The sequence below is a fragment of the Scomber scombrus genome, chromosome 19 (genome assembly GCF_963691925.1).
Source record: "Scomber scombrus chromosome 19, fScoSco1.1, whole genome shotgun sequence".
Lineage (NCBI taxonomy): Eukaryota > Metazoa > Chordata > Actinopteri > Scombriformes > Scombridae > Scomber > Scomber scombrus.
In genome coordinates, this window is record NC_084988.1 from 21,705,719 (window position 1) to 21,728,096 (window position 22,378).

The 22,378-nt window shown below is 38.9% G+C and overlaps 1 protein-coding gene across 1 annotated transcript in view; it reads right to left on the minus strand.

The window, feature by feature from the left end:
• Positions 1-15,461, minus strand: part of pdss2 (prenyl (decaprenyl) diphosphate synthase, subunit 2) — a 34,087-nt gene extending 18,626 nt beyond the window's left edge. Inside the window, exons 1-2 of the mRNA XM_062440329.1 lie at positions 15,048-15,461; positions 6,316-6,450 (exon numbers count right to left, since the gene is read on the minus strand). Of these exons, the coding sequence (XP_062296313.1) occupies positions 6,316-6,450; positions 15,048-15,280 (368 nt within the window). The 5' untranslated portion in view covers positions 15,281-15,461. The remainder of the gene's footprint in view (positions 1-6,315; positions 6,451-15,047) is intronic.
• Between the last annotated feature and the right edge of the window lie 6,917 nt (positions 15,462-22,378).

Here is a 22,378-nt window from a genome sequence, read left to right on the forward strand (position 1 = left end):
ATCTATCTCAGCAAAAGGGAAAACATGTATTTAATCAATAAAACTGCAATATTCAGGCGCTGGAGTCTTGTTATTCATTCTGACTTTACAACCATGCTCCAAATGAAGACTGTTGGGATCACAGCGGTTCATTCAAAGACGATCTGAAATATTTACTGACAAAACAACTATTTTTTTAACAAAACACAAGAGATTCCTCTATAACCAAAAAATTTGGTTTAAAAATCTTCCGAGTCAAAATCCGCGTACTCGAGGGAATAAACCAGCAGATGTATCTGATATCTCGCCTCGCCGCGTGTCAGGGGTTGTGTTAAAAAAAAGAAATTAAACTTATCATTAGCAAACACCAGCCATTCTTGATTATGAGAGAAAAGACATAAAAGTGGCCTTTGAATAGAGCCTTTCAGCGCAGCCTTAGGGAGGATATAATCAAATGTTGATTCAGTCATTGGTGGGGGATAATTAGGCCCCTCTCCATATGGAAGGAGCTCGCCACGCTGCGACAGGAGGGATCCATCCAGACAGGGTTGGGTGCGCTGATAGCCACTTACGACCTTCTTTCAGTCACTGTGAGAACCTGATGAGCCAGTCATCTGCTCTGCGCTCAAGGCCCTCACAACACACACACACACACACAGACGTCTTGTAGCCAGGTAATTGCCGTGTTCAACGTTGGTGTCGAAAAAGATGTGATTAAAATTCAATAATGTCATCTATTTCGCCTCTCAATCACACCCATTGTCTGGTTGGTTTCTCTGCTCGGTGACGCAGAGCAACAACACAGTCGCCCGAATGAGAGTTAATAAGTTCAGGGTTTAAATAAGAGGAAATTAACAGATTGACAGTCAAGGTGCCTCGGTGTGATGGCCACGCTCGACGGGTCTCAAGAGGAGAGATCATTGTTACAACAAGAGGAACAAGACAAAGAGCTGAGACTCACTTTGGAGTCGTAGAAATGAATAATGTTTTATAATTTGATCCGAGTTCCAAAAGTCAGCTGAATGGGGATTGTTTGTTCCGTTAGCCAAAAAACAACAATAAAAAGGAGAATCTGTGGTAAACCTGTCATCTCGTCATGCTTTTGGCTTCACATGAAGATGCGACTGTGACATTAAGGTGCAAAAAAGTGTTAATACAAGTCTGATTAATCTAACCTGAGCATTTCTCTAACAGCTACTATGTTATATCTAATAAAAGAACAGCATATCTCACTCAGCATATTAATAATGTATTGACAGCGGCCCTTTCAATGCACACACGCATGTTTAGACTCACAGATGTAGCTGCTTTTATACACTGAATACGGTGACACCAATGTATTATCTCTGAGAGTGACCTTAAAGACCCTGAAAACCTATTTTCTCAATCAGCCTCTTAGTATGAGTGATGGGGTCCAACATGAAAACATCTACCAAGGTCTTAGTTTGAGCTGGGAAGGGCACTGCTGGAAAACAGTGATGTCACATATGTCCCGTGCACCAATCAGAATTGAGCAATATTTGTACCAGAGTTGGACAGTTGTTCTATGATGTTTTTGAGCAGTAAAAGCATACAAAATAATACCTCAAGACATTGATTTTTGGTTATTTAGTGATAAATATTTAATGTTACAGAGAAATACTTGGATTTGAAACAGGTTTTTTTTTCTTTTTTAAAGATTTGTTTTTTGATGGCATGGAGGCCGACAGGAAACAGGGAGAGAGAGAGGGGGGAATGACTTGAAGCAAAGGTCTCTTGCCGGAATCGAACCAGGGACACTACCATTATGTGGCATGCACAGTAACCATTCGTCTACCACGGCGCTCCAGATTTGAAACACTTTTGACTATGAATACGTGTCATTCTATGCTGCCCTATCAATATATATTGTGATAGGAAAATGGTCATTAGTGAATCAAAGTAGTTCATCACATTCGATGCAGGAATCCAATACTTAGAGAAGGGCTGCAACTAACAATTATTTTCAGTATCAATTAATCTGAAGGGTAATTTTCTCAATGAATTGATTCATTGTTCCTCTAAAATGTCAGAAAACAGGGGAAATGGCCATCACAATTTTTCTATAGCACAAACTGCTTATTAGTCTGACCAACAGTCCAAAAAACACAAATATTATTTATTTATTTTCATATAAGACAAAGAAAAGCAGAACATTCTCACTACTGAGAGGCTAGAACTCAGTAATGTGATATGAACAATTATTAATGGATTATCAACATAGTCATAGTTGATTAATTTTCTATTCATTTATTAATTATAAATAGTTTCAGTTCTAATTCAAAGAAGCATAAAGTAGTTCTGCTGATTAATCTGCAACATTATACACAATGACCTAACACAGCCAAGTATATTAAAAGTATATCCATGACTTAAATGGTATGGAATGCCTGATAATGGACAAATTGATATAGTCTCACCATCTATATCATCGTAATACAATCTCTGTTTTGGAGGGTCAATGGACAGATCACATTTCAATTAGTTTTGCTTTCAGCAGGCACTTGTAGTGTCTCATGATGGCCATGATGGACCTGTAAGAGGGATTTCCACCCTGACAGGAATGAACTATGAGGAAACACACAACCCTTGGAAACACTTTGAATTTGTGAATTTAAAGTAATGAGCAAAGGTACAAAGTTTCAGCCTCCGAAAATCCATATCGGTGGAACCCTGCTGCATATATATCCCAAAGCTGTGCCTCCAATCTAGCAGTCCTGATCAGTAGCAGTGGAGCTTGGGGAGGAAAAAAGGGGGACAAGGGGGCTGGTGTATAAATAGCTTTGGTGCCCAGTTGCATAGCAACCGATGCCATCTTGCTGAGGTGTAACGCCCCTCACCACGCCCCTTGTCCTGACTGTTCTGTTCCATTTTCCTCCCTCCGCAGTCTGCCTCGCCATCAAATACAGCCTTGCAGATCTAAGTGCGTCCCTGTGTGTGATTTAAAGAGGTGGCCTGTCCATCAGACGGCCAGCGCGATGTGTTCATTTTTCACAAGAAATTAAGAGGTGTGTTGGGTACAAGTTGGACTATCTGCGAGGGTCTGTCCGTCTGTCTATCTATCTATCCATCTATCTATCTATCCATCTATCTATACATCTATCTATCCATCCATCTATCCATCTATCCATCTATCCATCTATCTATCCATCTATCTATCCATCTATCTATCCATCTATCTATCTATCTATCCATCTATCCATCTATCTATCTATCCATCTATCTATCATTGTGGTGCTTTGGTGAATCATAAGTGTCAGGCAGCAGAGTGGGAAATGTTTTACAAATGCTGCCTGTCAGGAGGGAGGAGACCATCCCCCGGAGGTTTCAATCACCCCCCAAACCCGCCCCACCCCGACTCCCTCCATCCTTCCATCTTGCCATCAGCAGAGGTGCTAATGAGCCCAGGAGAGGTGGGGGGAGTACTGTGGGTGGGAGAGAGAGACGGAGCAAGATAGTGCAAATGAGGTGATCAAGTCATGCTGTGTGTGTGTGTGTGTGTGTGTGTGTGTGTGTGTGTGTGTGTGTGTGTGTGTGTGTGTGTGTGTGTGTGTGTGTGTGTGTGTGTGTGTGTTTTTGGGTTTGGACTATCCATCACACACACGAGTGAGGGAATGCATGTTGGATTCAGTGATCCGGTGTCACACAGGGATGTTAGCGCCAGGTCATGACATGAGGTGAGTGTGTAATAACTCGTCCTGTAGCGACGGCTCGGCCTCACGGGGTCGAACGCGAGCGGACTCGAGCGCTTCCATGACGCCTGCTTTATTCCAATTAGTTCTAATATTAGGATGTTTCTGCGCAGACACCACTCCACTACACACATGTGCCTTGTGCCAGCTCACAGTAAGAAAGAAGCCTTTCAGACACGCAGTGCACAACCACGCCAAACACAGCAGTCACTTCTGGAAACCACTTGGCACACACCCACAGCCAGTTCTGAGCTGCATGCTGGTAGCTGACGTGCGTGTGCGTTAAGAAAGCCAGAACAGACCTGAGGGTGCTACCTGAACCGTTTGAACAGAGGCAAATTGATACCACATTTAGCACTTTGCATTTAAATATGTGAAAATAAAATCAACAAATGGTGTAGTTTAACATCTATTCCAGAGATTTCAGGAAGTCATTTCTACCATTTATAATATAAAAAGTCTACATCCACGCTACCTGCTTTGTGTGGCTGTAATACTCATTGAAAGGAGCTCTGTTGGAAAGATAACTGGGATAGAGAATGTGTTTTCGGATCTCTTTAGCGGTTGTGATGAAGTAAATTTGGCAGAGGGTGGTGTCAAAATACAAAATAATGACACACAAGTAACTGCAAATAATGGCTTTGCTGCCCACAAAAACCTCTTCAGGTCACTTCTACTGTTAAATGAGATATTTCAATCTCAAAACACAGTTATTGGCTTTTAATAGTGAATCCTTATATATTTCAACTTTATCCTCACTTTACCCGCAGGCTGTTTTTATGGTTCAGTTATCAATCATCATTACATTCAGTATGTCAGTTTAACATGTGAACATCTGCTAATTAGCCATCAACTCAAAGTATAGCTGAGGCTAAAGGAAATTGCTTAGTTATGCAGGTATTTGTGCATAAACTAAAAAATGGCTTCATCACAGCACTGCATGAAAAGTCAGAGGGCCACCAAAGTTATTAGGGCTCATCCTCTGGGAAGTATGGATATCGGCATTAAATTTCATGACAATACATTCAAAGGTTGTTGATATATTTAAGTGAAAACCAAAACTGTCACCCTCATCGTGCTGCTAGAGGATAAAAATCACCAAAGTCATCAGCATTCATCCTCTGGGAAATGTATCAAATTTTATCCCAATCCATCTTACAGGTTTTGAGATATTTACTTTGGCCTGTTGTTGATGTTGGATGAAAAGTAAGAGCTTTACCCAAGTCATTAGGATTCATTTTCCGGGGATCATAAATGTCCGTGCAAATTTTATAGCAATCGATCAAATAGTTGTTGAGATATTTCAGTCTGAACCAACGTGGTTGACCAGTCGACTGACAAACATTGCTATCCCTAGAGTCACTACCATGGCTGAAAGTATACAGTTAGAACCACAAAACGTCCAGAAGTTGTTTGCATTGAGATTGTCTTTTCCAATGTGCCGTCTGTAACACAACACTATAAATACAATTATGACGCACAAGGACAAATACAAACATTCATATATATACCATATTTATAAAGCCCCAATAAAAGTACCTTTGTGTCCTATGGTAATTTTGCCACATATCTGACAGTCAAGTTTTTTTGGCCATAAGTACATGTTCCAGTCTAATACATTGTACATTACCTAACTTTCTGGCAGGTTAAATCCACAGAAATGGCTGCAGGGGAAGCCATGAAAGGAGCTACTGAAACAACTTTTTGAATTAGCTGCAATCTAAATAAAACCAAATAAAATAAAAAATCCCCCCCCCCACATTCCATCACATTCACAAGATGATGCAGTGCTTCATTTACAGGAACTGATACAGACTATAACCACAGAGGACAAGATAGAATTACCTGACACAAGGATTTTATTTCCCTATTTATTCTTCAGCAACCATGCCACGCGGACAAAAGGAATCGCCTTTCATGGTCTGCTTGCCATGTGCATTTAAGCCTCTGAAATACAATGTTTTGCATGTTTACTGCCCACATCACTTTTCTTCCAAATAATATGTAGAAGAGGATAGAAATATGTGGAAGGTAGACAGATTGTCAGCGATGCTCTGGTAACAGATGGCTTTTTTTGGTTTTTTTTAAACTGTGGATTTGAATAACTGGCATGGTTTTAATGCATCTGACTGATGAAGTTGCTTGGTGAAAACTACCTGTGGTATGATTCTCCCAATACGACACTTTAACTGTGATTAAGATTGGAAGACACCATTGAGCATTCAAGTAAACCCTCAAGGGCATAATGTCTTTTATATAATGATTTGCCAATTAGCTCCCTAGCAACCACAAGAGTAATAGCAACAAATTACATTTTTCCTACTTAGTCATGCTATAGGGAATCACCGGCATGGGAGGGCTGCAGATGTTGATACTTGCACCCTTCTTGAGTCGTAAAGTCAAACAGACTGAGGTGTTCAAGAAGTGTGACATCAACACACCAAAACAAAAGCCAGATGAATAGCTTATCATTTTAGATATTTAGACTTAAGCTTTATCTAACTGATAATGAGTAAATCTTTAGTTCATTTGCCTTCCTGTGACTCAAGCTAGTGTAGATCAATGCAGATAGATGTTGGCCTGAACCCCCAATCCCATGTCAGTAACTTCAGATTGATTGATTTACTTGGGGTAGATCCCGCTGACCATGTCCTGGGCCAGGAGATCTGAGGCTGTGTGGCTCGGCCCAGCGGCTTTCGACATGAGTAGGACGACCAGTCCCCTCATCTGAAGGTTGTTCTTGCTGTCGTAGACAAAGCCTCTGTAGGGAAACATTACAGGACATACAAAATGTATTAGAAATTCATCAAAAGATTTTACTTTATTCAACTGTATAGTCTTCACAAAGGCTGGGTGATATGGATACAATCAAATGGTTGAATACATTGATATCGACATTATTGTAAGGATGATCATTGGTGCTTTAGATTCGTGATAAATACTCATCAGTAATGTGGATATAACAATTAAGTAACTTATAATTCAATTGGTGAAATGTAAGACTTTTTTTTTTTTTTTTTATTATTAAATGGCCATCACAATTTCCTAGATCCTCAAGTGGCATTTTTGCTTTACTAATGTATTAAATTATTATTCAGTTTTAAAACTGTTGATTATTTCCTGTCAATCAACTAATGGATTAACTGACTAATTGCTGTCATAGTAGAGGAATGGAGATTATGTTGTAAGAACGCTTACTTGTACCGCAAAGATATAAAGCAGAAATCCAACCTGCTGATGCTATGTGTTTGTTATCTGCGAATCTTACGAATTTTAACAAATTTCATGTAGTGTTTGCACCCCTTTTGTATCACTCTTCTATGCTTGTGTGTGAAATGAATATCTAAAGGAAAAAAGCAAACTAAAACATTATAAACACAGGGTAAAAGGCAAAACATGGCTGTGGGTATAGTTGGATCTTTAAGGCTGATATTTATGTATCTTTCTGATGACAAAACATTGACCACCATTTATTTATTGATTTTTTACATTAAACACATACTGTAAACAAATGTTTTTGATTACAAGCCCTTACATTTCTTCTTTAAAGAATTGTGCCAAATATACGGTATGTACATAGCAGGACATTTTACAATTCAGTGGTGGACAAAGCATTTCTAAATGTCAAATTGTACTGCAATACTTTTTTTTTTTAATCAGCTGACATATATGTCCATATACCACTGATAAAGAGGTATTGGCCAATAGATTAAAGCTTTACGTAAATGCTACAAAAATACCTCACACACACACACACACACACACACAAGGTGTGTATTTTATACCAGTTTCAAATCAACATCTGGATATAAATGTAAAAGAAATAGTTAAATTGTCGAAGTAAGAATTTATCATGAAAGATGGAAAATAAAAGAGTTATAATTGATCAATTTTGCTGCAGGACTGTATTTTTTCCTTTGTGTGGGGGCGGATGGGTAGTGGGGGGTGGATAGCAGGGTGGGTGGTTGTTGGGGGGGGGGGTGTACTCCCGTCCACTGGCCAACAACCTTCTGACACATTCCCAGAAACGCACACACACCCACAGAGCCCAGTGGTAGCTGCAGCGCGGTGGGCAGATTAAATATCTTTTTACTCTGTCTGGGGAGCGGTTAGACAGAGCACCTCTAATCCTGTCCCTATGGGAGCCCCTTGTGCCATGAATCACGCTCTCGTTAGGGGCTCCGAGGCAGACAAGCGGCAACGCCCCCTCCGCTCGATGCCCAGACACCGGCCTCAGCCCTCCCCCCCCCCCACCTCCCAAACCCGAGACAGAGAGTGGATGTGAGAGATAGAGCATGAAGAGAGGGAGGGGATGGAGAGAGATGGAGGGAATAGAGGCCAGACAGAAATGAGAATGCGAGAAAAGACGACAGAAGGAATACATGAGTGATTTGCAGTGTCGTGGTAATGGGAGAAAAAAAAGCCCCACATGCCCTGAAGCTTTGTTCCCTCCCAAAAAAAAACCCTTCAAACCTATCACACAAAACACCTCACCAAAAATATATGATACAGTTGACATTATGTAGGTCTGTCTTTCATCACAGGTGATGAGATTTATTTATGGTCACTGTAAATCTTTACTCAGTTGGAAGATAGGGACTAGCCTGATGCTCTGATGAACGCAGCAGCATGGCCCGCTGAGTAGAAACGGCTAGAGAGAGAAAATTATGAAGCTGCTCTCCTCTTGGGGAGTCCGGGTGAGCCAGTGGCCTGAGGGTGGCAGATGATTAATATTTATGTCACTATCCACACCAGCATACATCAATCAATCACAACCGCCCTCCTGCAAAGGGGTGGGGTGAGGATGATGTGGAAAAAGAGAGATAGTTGGGATACAGAGGGAGCAGAGCAGAGAGAGAGACAGAGAGCGAGAGAGAGAGAGAGAGAGAGAGAGAGAGAGAGAGAGAGAGAGAGAGAGAGAGAGAGAGAGAGAGAGAGAGAGAGAGAGAGGAATGGGTTGCTGTCATTTTAAAAGGGTTGCGAACAGGTCACCACGCCTTCTGCTCGGCAAAACTTTAGCTGCAGTGCACAGGGGCTTGAATTAATGCATGCAAATGTATGACCTCACATGTGTGGTTTCATATTGATCCTCTGTCTGCTTTTTTTTTTTAAATCCTAAGTAATGAATGAAGGAATGTGAGCAATATGCCGTTTCTTAACGACTGAATTTATGCAATACATCTGCCTCCCATATGCAGGGCAGATATCTTTATAGATTAGAATCATGATACGTTTAGAATATCGACCAACAGTTCAGTTCAGTTTACAGGACTTGATTCTCAGATTTCCACAAAAGCATGTAGCTCTCTCCTCATGATGTGCTTTCTCTCCTGAATCCTGATAAAAGTTGGTTTTAAAAGACCTGAAAACCTATTTTCTCATCAGCTTCTTCTTCTTTATGAGCAATGGGATCCTAAACGAACACATGACTCTGAAAAAGTTTTGGTTCATTCACTTGAAAGATTTTTAGCATTTTTCTTCATTCTCTTCTCACTAGTTTGAAGTGGGCTTGGCTCAGTTTAAGAAATGCGATTATTCGTACTTCCGTGCACCAATCAGTGAAAATTAAAAAGAATTTGTCCTGCCAAATAATAAATAAATACCTGTTTTAATAATTAAGTGCAGTCAGATGCTAAGTGTTAATTAAAGGTTACATAAAAAGGAGTTTTCTATAGAGCAGAGCAAAGTGTCATCAAGTGCCAAGGTCGTGCCCCTTTTTGAGGGAAATAATGACGCCTTCACATGATGGGAGAAACAGGAAAATGCTAAAAAAAAATCTGTTGTGTAGCATGTGAAAAAACAAATGAACACACAAATCCAGATCTTCAGTTCCTAATCCGTCCTGGGAAAGAAAGGGATCCTAAAAGAAACGCTTTATGGCTTCAAGCTATTCTGAGACAAGATAAGGAGGGGAAGCTATGGGACCCTGTGTGGGACACACTTAATAGCTGAAAAAGTCACTCTTTTATTACTTACAAAGTAACATAACTAGTCCAGTTAAGACTTAGTACTAAACTTGAACAGTAATATGAGTGATTACCACTTTGTCGGGTCATTGATCCACTTGGTTTGAGGCAGGCCGAAAGCATGACAGCTGACCAATCAACCTTAATTTATTAAAGTATCATGAATGCTCAGGTTTAGGCAAGATAGCAAAAATAATTACAGGACATGTCTATAAAACAAGCACCTGTTAAACATGACGTACATGCATAAAAACTTGTCAAAATTCTGAGGTTTTCTATCCTCCAAAAAGGGGCGGAGCCATGGTGTTTTGTGACAATACCCATATGTGCTGGTGTGGTCTATAGGGATGCCAACATTGAAGGTATTGTATGAAAAAATGTATGGTTTACTCCATTTCTATTGTAATAAATTAAAAAAATCTTAAGATATATCTCTTTGATAGCATGATTGCCAGATTTACTGACTGAAGTTTTGGAAAGATTTAAGAATATTATTGGGAATAAAGACATAGCTGCTTACTTCAATTATAATACTTCCTTCTCAAACAATATGATTCATTTGAATATATTGCTTCACACAATTTCTCTTACATAAATCAGTATTTTCAAAATCTCCCCAATAAAGTTTTATTGTTTGAAATGATAAAATTACAAAGGAGGAGTTCAAAAGCATGGAAATAATGTTCAAATGTTCAAACATCACATGAAGTCTCTGTACCACCGTATTAATGTATTTTTTCTTATATTCATTTAATTCAATAATTGTTATTTTTGTCATGTCTTCACAGTTGGATGATTGTTTGCCTTTGTTGCCAGGCAACTGTCAATCAACTCTGATCAAACCTAAAACACAGTCATGATACTTTAACAATGATTACTGCCCATTTCATCCATAAATAAATATATAATGCTACAGAGAGAAACTTTTTTTTCAGGGGTTTTACATAAAAAAGTTGATACTGAAACAAGAAGACACAATGTTTACAGGAGATATGTCAAGGCCACACATCGACACAGTTACTTTTGTCATATCTTGACATAGATTAGTGTTGCAATTGCTTTTGTCTCCTCAGAAAACTGTTCAGAAAAAACATTCTTGTCATTATGTAAAACACTAATTTAGTCTCTTTCTTCCATTTCTGTACTCTTGGTGTTAAAATCTTCCCAATTGCTTTTTAAGTGAACATTCATTCAAGTCCACACTATAGGCACCCCGATAAATCATCTTAATAGTCACCATATTGATCAAAATATTAAAGACAAAGCGTGAGATTGTTTACGAAAAAAAGTGAGAAAATAATAGAAAGCATTAAGGGAATTCTTGTCTAAGTCAAACTCTCAAGGACTGTCCTTAAAGCAAGTAAAGTTTCTTCTCCTGGGCTGCAGTTCCCCTCGCTGTAACTCCAGACTTTGGGGCAAAGTTAGCTGAGCTGCAGTTTTTGAGAATGAAAGGAAAGGAAAAACCGAAACCCAACTCCACGAGGGTCTGCCTGTCTGCTATTGTGGATATTTTTATCTGCCGCGCTTCTAAGGCGGAGACACAGTGGGAAATACGAACCAGCCAACCCAAGCTGACAGTGAGGAGTCAGACTGTCAAGAGGTCTGCCCCCCCCCACCCCCCTTGCTACAACACCCAAATGGATTGTCATATCAGATTTAGGTGTATAGGTTATTACACCCTTGGGCTACAGTTTCCAACAAACCCGTCTGCATGGCGGGATTGAGTTCGAGGACTCTCTCTTCTCGTTCTCTTTCCTTGGTACTCTAAGTTCCTGATTTCTTGTGATAACACACAAGCTGTGGCAACTCCAATGAAACAGGTGATGAGATAATAACTGGAAAGTATGACTGTACTGGCTCCGCCCTCATAAAGACACTACAGTGGCTCTGCATTTGCATCAGAAATCATAACATATCTTGTAGACATATACATATCTTGAAGGGCTACACACATATTTATGAGACTATTTAGGAAAATCCAATCAGCTGATCAAGTCCATCTGTGTCCAAATAGAAGTGACTGTGACACAGTAAACTGTATTGACTTTTGCCCTAGACTGCATGAGGAATCACCCTATTCATTATCATAGATCTGTTCCTATTAATGCAATCAGGACTCAACTAATGATTATTTTCATAATCCTTTAATCTGACAGTTATTTTGCTGATTAACCAATTACTCAGAAAATGATGTTTAACGATGTTGATCACTATCTGTCATGTTTGTCCTAACTAACGGTTCACAACCCAAAGATATTCAGTTTACTATCACAGAAACACGGAAGATACCAACAAATACTCATCTCAAATATGGAATCTGGAATCAAACTTTTTTTTCTTAAAAACTGTACAAATCCATTAATCAACTAGTTGACTCATCATTGCAGCTCTAAATGCAATTATTACAATTTAAAAGAAAACATAGGATTAACAATCCAAAAGAGGAAGGGTTGTAAAAGTATTAAGAGTTGTATTTACATAATTTCAGCAGCAGCAAAGGTTGGAACAACCTGTTATGCATCTTTGGTCAATCTATCTTGGAACCTTTCTCTGACATTTAATATTCATACATGCAGGAACCAATTCATAGCTTTGTTTTTGCCTCTAAAACAGATATTAAAGTTGCACTTACAGAAATTGGTTGCGCCAGCTCTTTGAAAGTTCAAACTTAGCCTAGTAATGTGAGTGCTCGCTAAATGGAGATTTACACTAACACTAAATGAAAGCCAATTGTAGTGTACAAACTAGTTCTTATGAAGAGATGAGTTGTTACTAAATATTTAGGCTACTACATCAACTGCCAGGTGGAACTGCTGCGTTAGCTTGCTGAATGAACCAACTCACAAAGCTAACGTTAGCTTGCTAATAACTGACCCGTTTAGATTGAAGAGTAAAAGAGGTAATATGGAATATGGTTCAACATAGGACTATCTGACCTCACACTTTACATTTCACAGAAGAAAACACAATATTCCGTAAAAAATTACAAACCTTTATAACATTAAATGACCAAATAATGTTGGTTAGCTTAGCATAATCTGATATTTCCCTCTCACTGTACACTGCATGAATACTACCAGTTATAAAGCACACTTATTCCTCCAAGTATGTAGATATAAATGAAACAAACTCATACCTTAATTCACAAAGGATTTACAGTTCTTAATTCAAGTTTAATATAAATGTACATGTTTTATGTTCTGTGTGTTTTATTCGTAGCTATTAATTATTTATAATAATAATGATTTTTATTATTGTTTATAATTATTAAATTATTTTATTACATGTATTTATATTTATTATTAAATTAAGTTTACTGTTTTATTGCACTGATGTCATTTTATACAATAAAGTCTATTGTTAAACTGTATAGTGTCATGTCTTCATTAGCTACATATCTTTGGTAACCACATGTGTCTTTATGTATGTATGTATATGCTGTGTGTGTGTGTGTGTGTGTGTGTGTGTGTGTGTGTGTGTGTGTATATATATATATATATATATATATATATATATATATATATATATATATATACATATACATATATATATATATACATATATATATATATATATATATATGTACTTTACACACAAATTTACAGATGGATTAACAAACAGCTGGTGCAACACAGTCCAGGTTCTGTGCAAAAATGCCCACAAATGTTCCCCAAATGACAACAGGCTGGCAGTAGTAGCACTGAAAACTACAAAGTCTCCCTGTCAATGTTATCAGTTTTACTTTATTGCTGTCTGGAGGGAGATTCATGGCTTCCAAAAACAACTTGTTTCTCCGTGATACATTTCTTATCACTTGCTGTTTGTAAGCTTTTTGTTTACTAAAGAGGCTACAGCTGATATGGCACGTGTTCCCTCCTCTCTTTACGGCTGGTCACAATGTATCAGGTTGTAGTTTATTTTTTCTGACATCCGATCAGTGTTTTTAAGCATGGGATGCATCGGTATGTGAAAGGAACAATCTTAACACATATATACCCTAAGTACTCCTTTACTATTAGCATTGTGATATTTTGGGTACCCACTTTAAAGTAAAGCCGCCAAATGCTTTCAAATCCCTCGACTCCATACTGAGGTAACTACATCTATCCAAACTGAAAAGTCTGTCAAGTGCTTCAACGGTTCAGTTGAAAGTGATGGAATCAAAGCCTTGGTAGCAACATGATGTGATTAATGTTACAAGGATACAGCAGCAGGACATACACATATAGAGTTTGTTTGGTAATGGTAATGGTATATAGTATTCTAATAGCAGCTGCTGTTGATTGACTGAAAAAATAACTTTATTGATTGCTAACAATTATTGTTTTCCCTGATGACAATCAGTGCAAGTCTTGAATGTGAAAGTGATGATTATATAGGAGGCACAAAATAGAGCTAGGACTTATAATGATGAACAGAGTACTCATTAACTTTGAATCTTAAGTAGTATGTACTGTTTCTTTAAATTGATCTTATCTTGTGGCACTAATTTACCTCCAGGCCTGGAAATCTTAGGGTGTTTTCACCTAAAGGTCCACACCAAGGTCAATGCTTTTGTTATGTATCTGATTAATTTTAGTTTCACACTGCAATTATGCAAGCACACTTGATAACTTTACATAATGCCTACTTCCTGTCATCACCTACCTGGGCTGCGCCTCCCTATACTTGACACTGAACAGTTTGTAAAAAAAGTGTGTGTTTGATGTTGGCATGTAGCCTTTTATCACGTTTGAATTAATGGAGAAAAATGAGATTCCTTTCATTGACGCTATGTTGTTTTTATACTAGAGTTTCTTGGCATTGCTCTCCCTTTCTCTCTCATCCTCTCTGAAAATACCTGGAATGTGTTACAGTTTTTTTCCAGTTGACTTTATATAACATTGTTGGACCATATTTCAATCGGCTCCTCTTCTCCCCATGTGCTCTTTTTTTTCTTTTTCTGTGATGACAGCCTGCTGGATTTTCCTGTAAATGGTCTGTTACAACTTTCCAGTCTTTTTAGTGCCAAAGTCCTTCTTTTTCTTACTGAACTTCCACCACAGCTCAATGGGGGAAAAACACAAAGAGGGAATTCAACGCTAAAAAGACTGTAAATGTGACAGATATCTACTTGATATGACTAACTCAGACCGCTGAAGCATCATATAAGCTTCACATATACTGTTAAATAGATTTTTGCAGAAATATGGATTTGAACCCCTCATTACCCACACTTGAAAAACTGTGACCCTGCCCTTTAATATTGAAAGAAAACAGTGATTGACAGGTGCAGAATGATTTAAATAATAGTTTGCATGTATGATATTCACTATCTGTGTATGCAGGTCAGTGTAGCTTTGACAGACTGTGACAGGAGGTCTGGTTAGGAGGACAGGAAGTTGTGTGTTACCTGGCAGTGTTGAGTAATGGGTGCTGAGTCCCGACCAGCTTCCTGACGTGCATGGCCACATTGCTGAGCTCGTCGCTGAGCAGGCAGCGGAGGCTCATGAACGAGGTTGGATAGCCGACTATCTTCTCCGCGTCAGACACCACTTTGCTCCAGTTTGAAGGTCCTGAGCTGGAGAAGAGACTGAGCGTCCTCTGTCCTCGGCTGGACAGTCTCTGCAGTGTAGCTGCAAACATCTTTCTGTCTCTCACTGTAATGTTGTTGTAGTCTGACCCAGCCGCCTAAAGCGTCCCGCAGGCACGTAGCACCATCTTTTTTTTAAATTATGAAACAAATGTAATCTTAACACACTATCATACTGTCACTTCTTACAAAACATCCATGTTTACAACACACGACCTAACACTGCGAGCTGCCATCTTTGTAAACGTCATACGTCACGTGCTTAAACGTAACGACGCTGTTGCCAGGTTCCGACACGCCCCCTCCGTGCCCCTCCCTCCTCCATCACTGAAGAACACACTGATTTAAATGGCCTTTTCTGCGAGCATGAAGTTAGACTAAATCTTAAAAATGTAGTTTCTATGCTTATATTACATAATATTCTTATTATGTATATTACTTTACATTTATTCATTCAAACCTTTATCTAAGCCTCGATAATAATAATAATAATGATAATACTAATACTACTACCACTACTATTACTACTACTAATGATTATAATAATAATAATAATGATAATGATAATAATGATAAGAACAAGAAAATGATGAACTGAAAGATCTTTTTAGACCTTTTTCTTATTTTTAAATGCAGCGGTCAAGTTACAGATTTAATAAGGAAAATATGCAGTTAAATACATCAAAAGAGGAAAATATTCAATGAAAACATGCTTTGAGATCACAGTACTGAATAAACCAGGGTCATAGTGAGAGTGTCGATGTTGAGGATGTGTTGAAGATCATTCCATGTGTTTGAGTGCATAAAAAACTAAAGGCTGATCTATTGAGCATCACTCGAAGTTAATCAAATATAAACTTTAACAGCTGGTGCACACCTTTGCACCATTAATACGAGCGCACCATTATTCATCATCAGTCATGGGAGCAGAATATTCACTCACCCACACCTATAGGCGTTATAGGACACACCCCAGTTAAGTAGCATGCCACTTTTACCTTTATCAGATTTCTGATGTAAGTTACAGCTACATCTTTGAAATGTCAGTAAAATAAGCTACCAATACAAACACAAGTTATTCTTTTAATATGATCCTTGAAAAGTAATGTTTTTGGTAGCAGCATAACTTTATATAACTTTGGGTTAGTTTCACTTAAAAAACAAAATATTACTTAATAACATTCCAAACATGTACAGTAGGGGAGGATACACCCACCTAAATACCACTTAAATTACCATATTTTTAGGTTAACATTAAGGATTATAACTGTACTTGTCAGATTACAATCAAGTCATGATGATGATATGGGCATAGAGCCAATATGCTGTAAATGAATGTGATTGAATTTTGCCGCAGTGGTTGTTTTCTTTGTGTATATACCCAGCTGTATATCACAGTTAGGCTCTTTTTATTACCATACTGCACAGACATGTGCTCTCTTAGTAAAATGTCAGTTTACCTTCAGACTTGGCAGCCCAGTAGGGAGCTGATATAAAAAAAAAGGTTACCCAGCATCTATGATTAAGTAATATCTTGCTACATCTGCTTTCCATTTACTGTGGATGTTATTATTTTCACATTTGCAAAGCGACTGAATGAGGGCAGCACTGATCTGTGATTTAATGTGTTAGTAATGTTTGATCATTAGAGAACATCACCTATGGTTTTCCTCAGTTATTGTAGGATAGCCCACCTATTGATGTAATGGTAATCCTCTATTCTGATGTCTTTCTTTTGTAGCTGCATGTTTCATATTAAATCAGATTACTGTAAATCAAGACCATATACTTAGTGAGGGCTTACAACAACGTGGTAACACTTCATAGTTCCGTCCTAAAACTATCATGTGTTTCTATTATGGCAAATGCTTGATAGTAAAACCATTTAAATGTCACTTAATTCTTACACTGTGCAGAGGTTTAAAAAAAAAAAATTAACACCAAGTGGAAAAAAATAATTTAAACTATTTAAATGATGAAAAAGAAGCTCCTCATGTTTCAGTTCATACAGTTTTTGTGACAATATAACAGTTCCACAGTATGATAGGGAAAGCAGTGTTAGGTTTAACAATGCTTTCATTGAATCCTCCTCCATTGTATTATTACTGGACTGGAGAGAGACTGTGTCAAGGACAGCTTGCAACATGTGAGCTGCTGTCTCCTTTGTTGAATAGACTTACAAAACAAACACAGATAGGCAAATGTTGCTATTAAGCCCACCAAATCCGCTTTTCAGACATTTATAAAAAATACACGGCCACAATTTAAGTGAGAACATTGTAGTTAAAATGAAAGAAATCTCTAATTTAAAGTGTCAATAATTATTTATACCAATTTCCAACTTCATGATGTGTTTGATTTCTCACAATGCAATGCACAATCCATTTAAATCTGTAATCTCTTAGCTCTTAATAGTTATTTTCATTTTGTCTCCACCTCTTGAAATAGGTGTGACCAGTCACTTTGCTGTGTTGTGAATTCAGAAAAAGCTAAACTTACAATATGTCTTCTTTGGAATGTAGCCCAAAACCTATTTATGAACAAAATTAAAACTCTTCGGTACTTCATCTTTCAATATGTATTGTCGTTTTGTATGTTCCTCTATCCTATGGTGTGCTGTTTGCATTTGAAATTGGCCAAATGTCTGGTCCAGTCAGTTGGTTTAAGGTCCATATGTTTTTATAGAGACATCTGAAGACTGACTGACTCAGTCAATTTCATGACTTACAATTACACATTAACTTAAATTGATTTTCATACGCTAATCACATTTTAGGCTAGTAGATGGAAAACATTGTAAAAGCAACTCAGGCCAATTAAACAAGAAAGATGTCAACATATCTGCTATTTGTTGTTTCAATCTTTTGCCCACATTGTAGTTGTCCTTGATAGCTTTCCCCTTTCTTTTGTGCAGATTTTCAATGAGCTCAAGGTTGCACAAATAGAATGGTCCAGGTCCTTCAAGCTCTGCTTTGCAAAGGATTAACTTTTGCTCTACATCCTCAATCTTGTACCTGGATGCGAGGAAGAATGTGTTGTGTGGCCTTCAGTCTACAACTTCATCACTCGCCGTTCAACCTAGGGTGGTGCTGACTCGTTGAGTGATCGTAAAATGTATTATCGTGAACTTGAAAGCGTAGTACAGTCTCCCTTCACTGTGAAGGTTGTATAGTTTTTTGTGTATTCTCATTTTCTTCTTTGCTCACAGCCTAATCACCCACTGCCTCCAAAGCATTTGTTTTCTCCAGAGGAGCCTTCTTGCTCTTGGTCTTGCCATCCTTTGATTCACATAATGCATTGCAGGAAGAAATCTTTGACGCCAATGCCTGATGATGGTGAAGGGCTTGAAGTTGCAGAGTATGCAGATGTCTTTGGTTGGGATTGTGGCATTTCATCATTTGCAGGCATTGCGACCTCAATATCCAACAATACCCAGCAATAATTTCTACACTGACAGTAATCTGGGACATGGATTCTTCACTCACAGATGTGGAGCCTGGGCTTGGCTGTGCAGTTTGAGATACATACAGCAGTAGTACAGGGTCCCAATGGAAAGTTTAGTGCTGTTTTTCTGGCTGGACAAAATTGTGCAGGTTGAGACAGAGTGATCACATGGGGTCCAAGGGGAGCATCATTACTTGTCATAGCTTCTGCCAGAGGCTGTGGGGGTGCTTGGCCGTCTTCCATGGTTGTACAACAGTTTGTAGGCTTCTGTGATCACCCTGTCTGGACTGCAAGGATAAATACAAGTGCCTTTAAACTCACTCTTCAGTTTCCTATCTCCAACACTGCCTTTGGTTTGGATGGGAAGTCGTCTTTTAGGATCTTGTCCCTGGTCACATGGGAGTGTCACTGCAGCTTTGTTCTCCACTGCCTCCTCACCTCTCCGAAAACAGCTCTGTCAAGTGGCTGAAGAATATGGGTTTAGTGAGAGGGCAGTCTATGCATACCACCTCGTTCTGTTTCACCTTTAAGGCAAGGCTGGGGGAGGTTGCATCCCATCCTATGTGGGATGGGATGTGTCTGTCCTGCTGCATTCCCTGTTATGCAGACAGTGATCTGTTCACTCCCTTGCAGTCATGTTTTGCTACATGTTCCTACTGCCTCTCCTCGACAGGACATTGCCTGCTACCAGATCTGTGATGTAGCCTGCTTTATCTATATTGTAGATATTTTCAAAATGTTTCAGACCATTTCCTTTTTGAGGAGGACAAACCAGCCTTTGAGAATGGATGGGTCAGATGTGGCTTTTGCCCTTGCCTCTGGGAACTGCTCTAACTTCCTTATGGTCAGTTCCAGATGGTCCCACATGACGCGTCCATTCTCAGCTGGGTCATTGGTCCATAAAGGGGAATTGAAGATCCTTTGCTATCACAGACTCTTGAGTGAGATTGAGAAGATCCATCTGGCTAAACCCCCAGCCCCACTGACAAAGGACTTGAAGGGATGGAGAACGACAAAGCATTAGACCTGGATGCATGTGTGCGTGCACTCACACACACACAAACACACATGTTTCATGCACACTTATGCACTTATACCCCAGTAATAGAGCTGACATATCAGGTGTGGTCAAAATTAGGTAAGAACATGGTTCAAAGGTCAAAAGGGAGAAAATCCTTACTAAAACACAGTTAAGTGGGCTTAATGGGAGCAGGTGGGCTTAAAGGGAACGTCACTGAATTTATGGTTAAATGAATATTTTACTTTACACACATGACATTAACAATACAACTTTATTTAATAAATCTATATATGTACAACAACATAACATATAAAGTATATATTGATCATGCAGAGAAGTAATTAGCTGAACTCATTTAAACCAACCCCAGACAGTATGATATTTATTTATTTATTTGCTAGCGTCCCCTTTAAGCCAGGCAGGTGAAAATGTTAATCAAAAAATAGATAAACATACACATATGTTGTCAAAAACAACAGTAACAGTAAAATTTTATTTTCTGAGGGTACCAAAACCAAAGTTTTTTTGCAACTTGTTCTGGGATCAGCAGGCACATGTCCCACATGTGGCTTATTATAAAAAGTGTCATTTATGTAACAAGCAGCTGCATTGAAAAAAATGATAATGTAGTTGGGTTGGGTTTTTTTGACACAGAAGTTGCAAATGGCCTTATATGTTGTGTGGTTTAAAAGGGAGGTTTATCTATTGTATATTCAAGCATTATACAGTATATTGATTCATCCATTCTTAGCATCAACATCATACTTAGTTATTGTACAAATTTAACCAAAATGAATAAATTGAGATTACACATCCTTCAATGTGATTTCAACCATCAAATTCAAAAATCCAGCCATGTTCTTTCTTCACACCTCTATAAGCTTTCAACTGCATTAATCATCAGAAGCATTACAGTTGCAATACACCAAACCACTGCAGCTGGAGGGACAGCTTAATGAGGGAATCTTTTAATGCAGAGGAAGTGTGCTTTTGGTCTGCGAGGCAAGAGCCGCACTGTAACACACAAGTCATCTCACCCTGACCCAGCATCACGGTTCACTGCTCCTGTTCCTCCTGATTTTCCGGCTCAAATGGGTGTCACTATGCCATGAGCAGCATCACCCGGCGCTCTCAGCGGCTTTTCCACCTGCCAACTCATTGTAATTCCAGTTAAAGTCAGAGGGCAGAGTGTGGCACACAGTTGGAACAGGTAAATTCATGCCCAAAGCAACGATCATTTATTAAATGGATAAAATGTGTGATCTGTTTCGTATACCAGTAATGACACTAGTTTGCATTTTTCATCTAAGTAACTCCTACATACAAGATGCTGTGAGACTGACACAGCATGTCATTTTCACATTTTTAAGCATAACAACTCCCAATTAAAACCATATAGAAATAATGTGTGTATGCATGTGTAGTACATGTGCATGTAAATGTAGAGAAATATATAGGGCATAAATGTACATGTGACTTTGTATATGGTGTGTTTTGCATATGCATCTGTGAGCCAGTGTGTGAAAATGATTTTCTCCCAGGACAATCTATCTATATTTTGGTCATATATTTTGGTGAAAACAACTATATAAATCAATTTTAGATGTGTTTTTTTTTCATTTGAGTTTTGGATTCAAGGAGGAAGTGTTGAAATCTAAAAAAAATAGAAGAAGTGCAAAGCTGCTTCTACATGGCAGTGGTTCAGTTGGGTCGAGGTGCAAAAAAATGATCGTATGTATGTATTTTATGTCCTGGGTTTAAATATAGACTTATGGGACCTTAGTTATTCTCTTGCCAATGTCAGTTTTGATTGTAAGTATGGTACTAAAATGGAAACGGACATGCCTGTAGGCTTATTTGCACTATTCTCATTTTTACAGCTTGGAAAAAAAGCAAGAAGTGACAGAAAAAGAAGCAATGGAAACTTGATGATACAAGTTTCCCTTGGTCTTGAGAGAAAATGTTGCACCTTTACCTTATTGTGCCAAATTATTTGTTTTCGACTGCACTTGATTTGTTTGTACCATGTATTTTCTTTTCCTCAGTTGCCATAGTTATACATGTGCTCCAGATGTCCCTGACTTACTGCCACTATAATTTTCTCTTTGCAAGACAAAAGAAGCCATGTTTTCATCCCTGGAAACTCCACTGACCTACTAAAGAGTCCTTGAGCAAGGCACTACACCTGCACAATTGCTCTGGTTGGTTGAGACTGTCATCTGAACATCTTTCTGCACATGCAACTAAAGTGTCTGCCTCTGAGTATTAAGTTTGCAATGATTGAAGCAGTGGAGTCTGTAACTAATAGAAGCAGCCTACCACATTTCATTATGGCCAACACGAGTAGGTTGTAACACTCCCCTGAAAAACAATGTGGGGACTTGATGGCTGTATGTGGGCACCTGTTTGCTGCTTGCACTCTGTCACCATGAGGGAGCAGCGCTAAGTGGATGTGACTGCTCTGATTGCACTCCATGGGAAAGCGAGAAGAAATAGCCTACCTCTGATCATCAACGCGTCATATAATGTTTCAGTGGACGCCCCTCCCCCTGTCTCGTTTTTTCCCCTCACTCAACCTCTCCTTTGACTCACAGAGGCGGCTCACCACTGGCGCACGGACCGTGGAGGATACGGGCAGAAGATGGCTGACTTAGCCGGGCACCGCAAGCCCTCGGCGGCATCACCA